This window comes from Gobio gobio, assembly GCF_949357685.1.
Source record: "Gobio gobio genome assembly, chromosome: 5".
NCBI lineage: Eukaryota > Metazoa > Chordata > Actinopteri > Cypriniformes > Gobionidae > Gobio > Gobio gobio.
This window is the reverse complement of record NC_137101.1, coordinates 10,173,133-10,182,961: the sequence shown is the minus strand read 5'-3', so window position 1 is coordinate 10,182,961 and position 9,829 is coordinate 10,173,133. Positions and strand designations below refer to the sequence as shown.

At 41.2% G+C, this 9,829-nt stretch overlaps 1 protein-coding gene across 1 annotated transcript; it reads right to left on the bottom strand.

The window, feature by feature from the left end:
• Positions 1-3,338: 3,338 nt before the first annotated feature.
• gpr85 (G protein-coupled receptor 85) lies at positions 3,339-6,168 on the bottom strand. Its single transcript, XM_079816610.1, has 2 exons — positions 6,040-6,168; positions 3,339-4,888 (listed from the first exon to the last, which is right to left on the bottom strand). The coding sequence occupies exon 2, from the start codon at positions 4,727-4,729 to the stop codon at positions 3,596-3,598; it is 1,134 nt and encodes a 377-aa protein (XP_079672736.1). The 5' UTR covers positions 4,730-4,888; positions 6,040-6,168; the 3' UTR covers positions 3,339-3,595.
• Between the last annotated feature and the right edge of the window lie 3,661 nt (positions 6,169-9,829).

The following is a 9,829-nucleotide window of genomic DNA, read 5'->3' as shown; positions in this document are numbered from 1 at the left end:
GAATTGCCGTTTTAAGTCACTTTCGTGTTGGATTGAAGAGAGAGAACAGAAAGGTGACACTTGGGTGAAAAACAGTTAATTGGTTAACAGAAAGTTTCCGTACTATATACGGTGATTCATGTAATTTTACAGTAAAATTATTACATTTTATTTTTGGAAGTGACAAAGAACAAGTATAATTTACAGAGAAAAATTCCCTGCGTGACTTCACATTTGATGTATTTTCGTTGAAATAACTGTTTCTTCTTAGTTTTCTAATCAGTTATGTGCATTATGTTAATATAATGTTAAATGAATGTTTATTGCATTTTGAATGTCATGTGTGTTGATGGTGTTTAGTGTTTGTGTGAATGACACCGTGCACCTTATATATTAGTATTAACCTTCTCAGCTTGTGGAAAAGCTTTGTGTTTGGTGGTTGTCAGCGTATTACAAAGGTACAAAACAGATACTTCAATAGGTTTGTAAATGAACATTATATCAGTTAATGAAATACGTTTTTACTATACATGAAAACGGTAAAAACCTAAAATGTTGCTACCGTATTATTTACGGTTGACGTTTTTTTACCGTGAATTTAACTGAATTTTTTTTACAGTGTAATGTTCAAATTTGGACTCAGTAGTTTTTCGTTCTTTTTTAGGTTAGGCATTTAACAAATATGTATAGTGAATGAACATGTTTAAAATGATTAGAAAAAGTAGTTTTATTCTACATAAGGGTTGCCATGTTGATATCACATGACCTGCTGAATATTTCTACATCTTTCTACAATGGACCAATTGCATAGGTCAACAAAACAAAAGTACTAAATCATCAATGATTAGCCTACAAATGATGATGACTCTCCCAAAAGTCAGTTTTAAAGTAATTTTTTTTTAGTGAGCGAGGGGCTTGCTATGCCCAAATGCATCAAAATGTGAACCGGGGAAAAAAAAAAACACATGTTGAACATTAATGTCAAACCCATAGTAAATCGTGTAATTTAGTTGGCATAATCAAAATACATTAAGTAAAGGCATGACTTTAATCTCAAAGACATGAATCATAGAGACAGGAAAAGCCCCAAATGTGTCCCAATTCTTTGATCTTACTTGACACTTTTGATTATATAATTCCGACATAAGGTCATAAGACAGTGTTGACCTTTACCGAGGAAACTACTGCTAAAATCACTATTAAATGCACCAGGCCTTGCTCCATTACTAATTTAGATATGCAACGTCCCACATATGTCAACATTTCCATGGGTGTTTACATAAAATCCAAGGCTTTAAATTGAGGCTGTTGAAATATTTGGCAGGATTTATTCTAACCGGCGTCCTATTACTTAAGTGCTAATGGACTCAAATGAAAGCAACCCTGTTCGCCTACAAAACCTAAATGGATTTTGACGAAGGCTGCAGTTAAATGAATAACTTCTCTGCGATATTAATGACACTCCTCGCATCAAAACAGTGGCCGCTTCTGCTGCAAATGCATGCCTACTCGAAGCGTTTTTCAGGTCAGGTTAGAAATACGCATTAGAAATGTAACATTTAACCGGGGAAAAACTCTGTTGTTGTATTGTTTTGCAGAATGCAGAGATAATTCATCACTTTCAACAGCGCTCACGAGGGAAAAGCGACATCCAAACAAACTCCACACAGTCTGAAATTAGCCAGAAATGAAACGGAGAGGACGAAGGGATAAAGTGATGAGGCAAAAAGCACGTAATGGCTAAAGCGAGCCTAGTAAAATCCAAGAGGAGACAAGAGGACGTTTTTACAGTAATTAAGCAGGAACACAAACAGGCCACAGAAACATATTAGCGAGAGACTAATCATGACAGTTCAATGTGAAGCGATCATCAATAGCAAAGATAAGCTTGTTAGCCTGTCTCGGTCAATATTTATACATGTTTCCCCCGCTAATTGAGCTGCCAAACCAAGCGTGCTTTTCTGGAGTAAATAGCAAGAACAGGTTTTGCAAAATGTAAAATTTTATTTTCAAAAATGTAAGCAACAGATTACACAGTTTAACTTTCAGCAATTGCAGTCCTAACTTAAACAGTACTCACATTCGGGACTTCAAAATGAAAGACTCACAAACTTACACACTATCTACCTATAATATACAAAAAGAATACAGAATAAATATTAAAATGGCCACAAGAGAAAAAAGTAAGTTAATCAAAACAATTAGTAGAGAGCAAATGTTGGGAAAGTAGAAACAAGACTCTGTGCCTTAAATACAATGTTTTTTGTTTTTCCTATTACATTTTTTACAAATTGTGCAAGATTTCAGACTAAGGCTCTGGTCTTGACATGACAGCTGTTCGCCTAGCACGCGCACACACACACACACACACGCACGCACGCACACACTCACGCACACATGCTCCCTGTGCTCTGCGCACTCGGTGGGGTGTAGCAAACGTTACAGGGTAAGAAATGGGCTGTCGGTGCACGGTCTGTGCCTGTGATGATGATGATGATGATGCGGCGGTGGTGGAGGATACTGTTTTTCGAATGAAAATGCACTTCACCCTGATGTGAAAAGCCTCCCAATATGCCTCGAGGAGACATTTCAGAGGAGCGGATTTAGAAAACAACCCTCACCTTGCAAATGAAAGCATGAACAAAACACCAGAACCATTAAGGCAAGAACAGCTGGAGTGGTATCTGTAACAAAATTTGCGTGTTCGGGTACATGGATATGCCGTACTGAACTTAGCTTAACTGGTTCTCCACTGTCAGTTTAAGTACAAGGTTCTCAAGAGCAACGTTTTAAAATTCAAACATTTGTTTTTAGACTTAGAAAAATGAGATAAGAAAATAACATTGCCAGACAACAGAGACATACCATATGGATCATAAAACTACAGGAAATAATTGAAGTTGCAATTTCGAAAACCACACGACAGGACCCGCCCCCTTAAGACCCGCCCACCAGCCCGCCCCGCCCCAACCCAACCCTAAAAGGAAAAAAGATATCACTTACATTTAAACCAATTTATCCTCTCGTGAAGGTGTATTCCAACAGTTAGTCACCCCACATGTTTTGTTTACTTACAGTGAAAGAGAAGTCTGTTGCAGATTAAAGCATTCGTATTTCAGTTTGGGAAAAACAAGACATCCTTGCAATGCAACTGAGCGAAAAAAAGCATCTTCGGGTCTTCTCGTTAGTGCAACTTTTTAGACACAAATTCCAGTGATTCCTTAAGGTAACAGTTTGATTTCTTGTACGCCCTTTCCAGAGTCTTCCAGATATCCAAAGCAAAGGTCAGTCCCTTCTTGATGTATCCGTTTTTTTTTTCTTTTTTTCCCAAAATTTTTTTTTTCTTTTTTTTTCACGTTTTCAGGTTTTTTTTTGCGTATTGGGTTTCAAATGGCCTTTCGCATTGGTTGTTTACTAGAACATAAACGTGAGACGTGTCCTCTGTCCGTTCATCGTCTTATTCCATTCGGATACGGTTCAACTACAGGCCTCGGAAAGGGAGCGAGAGGAAGAGGAGAAGGAGGGAGCTGTACAATTGAACACATCCCTGATCAACCAGGGCATCCAAACAAAAACCACATCGGAGAAACAAAACAAAGAAAACGCCACTGAACCTTCATATAACACAGTAGGGTTCCCTCGGTAACCTGGATTTTCTGCAGTAGAGGAGCGTGGTGCTGAAGCAGCGCCGGAGCTCCCGGTTGGAGAAGATGCAGATGAAGGGGTTGACTCCCGCTTGGGCGAAGCTCATCCACACGGCCGCCGTCAGGTAGCCTCCCGGGATCACTGGGCCTCGGGCGAACACCCTCCAGTAGCAGGCCACCAGGTAGGGTCCCCACAGGCTCAGGAAGAAGAAGGTAATGATGTAGAACATCCTGCTTATCCGCTTTTCAGTCTTAAACTCGTCCAGCACCAGCAGACGCCTGCGGCCCGCCGCATTGCTGTTCTGCCGGATGCCCAGCAGGGTCGGAGGCGTGGGGCCCCGTCCGAAGCCGGCCAGCCAGTTGGCCGCGGCCTGGCCGCTCGCCCCCGGGCCGTGGAAGGTCCAGTTCTGGCTGACGGCGGGCACGAACTGGACCGGCTTCATCTTTCGGCGGTCATGGACGAAAAAGATGAGCTTGAGGTAGACAAGCTGGGTGGCCAGGAGGATGAGTGCAAGGAGCAGCATGAAGCCCAACGAGTCATTGGCACGGAAGGAGCGGTGCTGGAAGGTGCACTGGTCCTCCTCGCGGATGAAGGAGTACGTGCCCACGTCCAGCACCGGAGGGAACGCCATGGCTACCGACAGGGTCCACACCATGCATATCACGGCCAGGCATGTCCAGAAGGTCAGCCGCTTAGTGTAAAAACGGTGGTGGGCAATGGCTAGGTAGCGCGTCACGCTAACGCAAAACAGCATGAAGGCAGTGTGGAAACAGGATAGCACGCCCAAGAAGGCGATCACTTTGCAAGTCAGTGTGCCGTACGTCCAGGCCGAGCCATTCTTGACCGAGGTGAACACGAAGGGGAAGCAGATGGCCGAGCGGAGGATGTCCGAAGCGCAGAGGTCCAGCAGGAAATAGTAGGGCGCTCGATGAAGGCTCTTGTCTTTGACCAGCAGGATGGAGATCAGGAGGTTTCCGACCACGCCGACGCCGATGATGAAACCCAGGGAGGTCAGTTTAAGGAAAGTGGCGAGCGGAGAGACATTCTGCAAGATGTTGTGGTCCCCTGCATGGCTGTAGTTCGCCATAGATGGAGAAGGGATCATAGAGAACGCTTAAAGCTTTAGCCAAGTATCATGATCTAGATGGAGAGTGGAGCGATAGATCCATCTGGTGTGCTTTGAAGCAGGTTCCAGCCTTGTTCTTCACTGCCTCTCTTCTAAGGCATCCTTTGTTCCTTTGTCTCATCACACCTAAAAGGATCCCTGAAAAACACGATCCACCCATTAGGATTCGCTCACACAAAACAAATTGGGGGGCTTTGCATTGCATCGCTCATTTCATTTCTTTTGTCACTGAGATTCTTTTTCCTAATTGCATACGAAATTGCGGCTGCAACGGCATGCCTATGCCTAAGCCGAGCTCATACAGTTGCTTAATTCAGCACGAGGATTCGCCGTGGACACCCGACATAAATCTGGTTAAAATAACAGACCCCCACCCCCAACATCTCCCCTTTTCCAAGGCAAATTAAATAAATAAAGGCAAAGAAAGAGAGTGTAGTCGACGAGATGCTCATTCACCACGGCCAGACATCCGTCTAGAGGCATATTCATCCGTGGTATCATGGAAAAAGACGTGGAATCTAATGAGTGTTATCAGCTGCACCCAAAAGGAACATTTGTCGAAATGCAGCAAGAAAAGCTGTTGATCACACCCAAAGATCCTGCAGAACCTAACCGTGTTCATTCTCTCTGTTTATCATGACACTGTGGAAAATCAATCATGAAGCCTTATGTGACTGACTGTGTAAAGGAATATGAAGAAATGCATCATGTTATATTTTATATATATATATATAGAGAGAGAGAGAGAGATTATTTGCGGCTTCCATACAGACGTTAAGTGCAACAACATAATTTAATGCAAGTCATTTGGGGAAAAGCACATGCTTTAGAATTACATTTCTATTTTTTTTCTCTCTCTAACCTAGAATGATCTGTCTATTAGTATTGGTATGATGACGAATTCGAGTAAACAAACAGACAAACAATGGATCGCATCTATAAACCGACTAGCCGTCGTTTATTTCACAGCTAGGTATAAATGCACTGAGAGCCTTTCCCTATATAATAAAATAATAAACCTTTGTGTCTCCAGTTGCGTTTTCACAAAACATCCACCGTTGAACACGTTTCAGTGCGTTGTATCAAAATAAGCAACAGATACAGGATCATTTGGGCGATTGCGTGTGAATCCAATACACAAACGGTCTAATTTTCCCTTTGCTTTTTAAAACGGAATGATTTCTGGATGGCTGAGCGTCCATTATAGGCACAGCAATTCCTTCAAATACATGCATGCAAATAACGAGTGCAACAGAGACAACGCTATAAAATATCAATTACAAACATACCTGTTGATATTCCCCCTTTGTTTCCCTGGCGGTTATTTACATGGCAGCAGTCACTTTGCCGTAAAAAAGGTTTAGTTTTGTTGCCTGCTCTTTTTCCCCCACTGTGATTATACAGTAAACGGTGCGGACGGCGCATGCGCACTGGCGCTATTTGTGATCCCAGCAGCAGCAGCAGCATCATCTGCACTGATGGGTGCAGCAGCATCACGGATCCCTTTTGCCCTTTATCAGTGTGTTCTATATGCATCGTTGCATTTGTTATGATAAATGTATACTGTATCTGTCAACCGCCTGTATGTCACTATCACAAGAAAATAATGGTGGGCTTTATAGATTTACAATAAAGCCACCTTATATTTAGCTTACAAAACTTGTGTATACTGTATATTGTGTCATACACATTTCACTGCGTTTGCATAACGGTGTAACATTCTGTATTTGTCAAATAAAACCTTGGACATAAACTTATTTAAACAGGGGTATTATTACTTTCATTGTGTACGGGTAGCCTATGGTTCAGCACAGGATACACTTACTCAGCATCAATAATTGACACAACCTATTGTGTGTGATGCACCTCCTCATTGCCCTGAATAAGAACCAACACGGTGTCTTGTTCTATTGCATACTTGGCACTGGACATACAGTGACCCCAAAGGTTGAACACTTAATAATAACTTGATAATGTAGATGGTTGCAACAACCTTTTACAACTTAAGCTGGACCGGCATCTAGTGGATAAAGTTCCTTTAGCTCAAACAGTAAAGTAAGGTGCTATGTTCAAATCCTAGAGATCGCATGAACTGATAAAATGGTCGCCTTGTGTGCAACGCGTTAATAAATCAAGAAAGTGTCCAGATCCTTTTTGTCTTCTTTTTTTAACAATGCTGTTTTATTAAAAACCTAAATGTTTTGCTAGGAAAAGTATGACTGTCATAATGCAGTGACTTTGAAGGAATGACTTGCACGTCCAAATAATGTACATTTTGTAACCACTGTATATGCAGTTTGTGTTTTTGCAAAGAAAAACACTTAAGTAAAATTAAAAAGAGCTATTCAGTTGTATTATTTATGTCAGTATAGTGAATGCATCCGAATTCAAGCATGGTCTATAAATCCGCAACACATGTAAAGTCTCATACTTGGGACAATTGGCAAATATAGTTAATAACGTTTATTAGCTTTAAACAGACAAAGCAAGCAGCATCACCCTCCCTCTCTAAAGCACATTGGCAATATGGCATTAAATGCTTTAATGCTTTATGCAGACAGAGAAAGCATTCAACAATTTTAGGAATGAAATTGATTGTCTTGCAGTTGCAGTGATTGTAACATGGCAGAAGACCAACACAAGCCCACCAGAATGTCCAAGTCCAAGAGAATTACTGCATGATCTTGTGGCTGGTAATAATCTAATGGACTGATCATGTTGTAGAAGTTCGTGGTGCACAGGGGCAGGAATGAATGTCCTGTCATTGATAGGGATAATACGTCAAGAATAAAACCAACAAGCTTATATTATCCATAGGTCCTTCCTCTGGGTCCACTTTAAATTCTCTTCAGTATAAATGCATGACAGTCCTTCTGCACTCAAGTCGTATTTCCGGATGAGGCCTTTATCATCAGGTTGGTCATCAAAACTGGTCGTTTCGCGTGCGCGCGTACCAGCCCAAGCACGCGCAGATTCCCACGAGCGTCACGGTCGCGCCCAACAGTAAAGCCACCGCATCTCCTCCGTCAAACGCCTCGGTTGTCTGGACAAGCGCCAGGAGGAAAAGGCAGAGCATCATGAGCGCATTTTGGGTTTTGGGAGCCATGTTGTTGTTGGCCGGCTGCGAGGAGAGAGGGAAGCGCAACAGCAATGACGACGCGTCAGGTGATTTCGCTGCATTTCCTGGTTTTACGAACCCTACTATGGGACAGGTTTGGTTATTAATATTTATAAGCTACGACGAGCTGTTGGAAAGTAACGACGCAACGTCAGCGTCACTTAAACAATGCATTTTTACAATTGGATGGCAACGGCTGCATGGCGTAATTCATATTCATGAGCTAATGCATGTTGCCATAGTAGCAATCGTAATTTCGCCAATTATTATGCACATGAAATTGTGGACTGTGGGGATTTAATAGTCAAAGTATGACTTATACTTCTGCACTTTATTTTACAGTATGTGTAATTACGGTGTACTTACTGGACAATATAAGGCAACTAATGTTACATGGGATAAGGTTAGGTTTGGGGGTAGGTCATGGGCGATTCTAGGATTTTCATTTTAGGGGGGCTCAGCCCCCAGTGAGGGTATGAAAAAAAGGGTATCACTTATAGTTTAGGGTCCATTTCTCACTATTAATTAATAGCTTATTAGTAGGCATATTAGGATATTGGCTGTTTAGTGTTATTTATACTTATAAAGCAAATATTAATGCCTTATTCTGAGGGTTTATTATCACTGAGATCCCAAATGTGAGGTTAGGGGGGTTTGATTTCCATGATCTACATATGTGCATTTTAAGATGTTCTGAACGCCAAAAAATAAGATAACAATAGCTTGAAAACCATGTCAGTGGGCAGATATGACTGATAAAGTTTGTCAGTGAAGAAAGTAAACATATGTTTAACTGATATTTATGTTTTATTAATCATTTTTGTATACATGTTAATTTACTGAAGGCTAACAGGAAAGCTAGGTAACTAAATGTATTAAATTTATTCACAATATGCACACATTCATTACTAATCTTATGCCCAATACAGGCTGAAAAAAGCTGAGCTTTTTTATTTACTGAGAGCTAAAAATGGAATTATATTCATTTACAATATGCCCACATTTATTACTAATATTACTTTGTTAATATTTCTTGTTTGTTGATTATATTATAAATTACATTACATAAGCCTATTTCAAATAAAAATGGCGAAATTAGACAAAAGTTTATTAATTTGGCTGAATATTTTTATCATTTGTTTAACATTTCTGACTTAAAGAAGCAGCTGTGAAATATGAAACGTTTAGTTTAGTTAATTAGCTCACAAAAAAAAGCTCACACAGAATTTGATTTGATTGGTTTTCTCAAATATTTTGACATTGACGAACCTTTGCACACACCTTTGCTTCTGATGTGCGCTCTGTTCGATGCCGCTGCGGATTGAAAAACACGCTGATTAACGCAGATTAAAAGACAGGACGAAGCCGAAGCCTCCCACCAGTTTCATATGTTTGAAAGGTTAATCACACATTTTTCTAGGGGGGCTGGACAGAAGTTTAGGAAGTTCAGCTTTCGTTGGCCAAGGACCTCCCAGAGACGAGAGACCGCCCAAGATGACGTTTGACTGACACAACAGATCAGTTTATTTTGTTTTTGGATTTGTAAAGTCGATGTCCCTGCAATAACAGACTGTCGTGCAACTATAAATGACTCATTCTTGAACGTTGTGTAAGTTTTCTGCAACAATAGCGCCTCAAACTTCACATGAAAATCAAGCGTTTAGTCGATCCTGGTAAGCTCTCATTGTCACAGTTGAAAACACTACAGCGTTCTCTTTTTCCATGAGAGGGTTTGGCGTCACGGCATTTTCGAGGTTTCAAGGCGGACCGCTAAAGAACGCAACACACGCCCCTGGTGGACATCCTGTAGAATTCAACAAATCAGATGACGACTTCGAAACTACTGAAGTGTTTCCAGAAAAGTGTGCCACATGCATCAGATGTTCAACCAACGGTCTGTGGGCGTGACGTCTGAGGCTGAGACTACCAACTAACTAGCTAGCACTGAATTGAGTTTGTTT

Excerpts from the sequence above, each read along its gene's own strand:
- gpr85 (XM_079816610.1), bottom strand. The coding sequence starts at position 4,729 with ATGATCCCTTCTCCATCTATGGCGAACTACAGCCATGCAGGGGACCAC.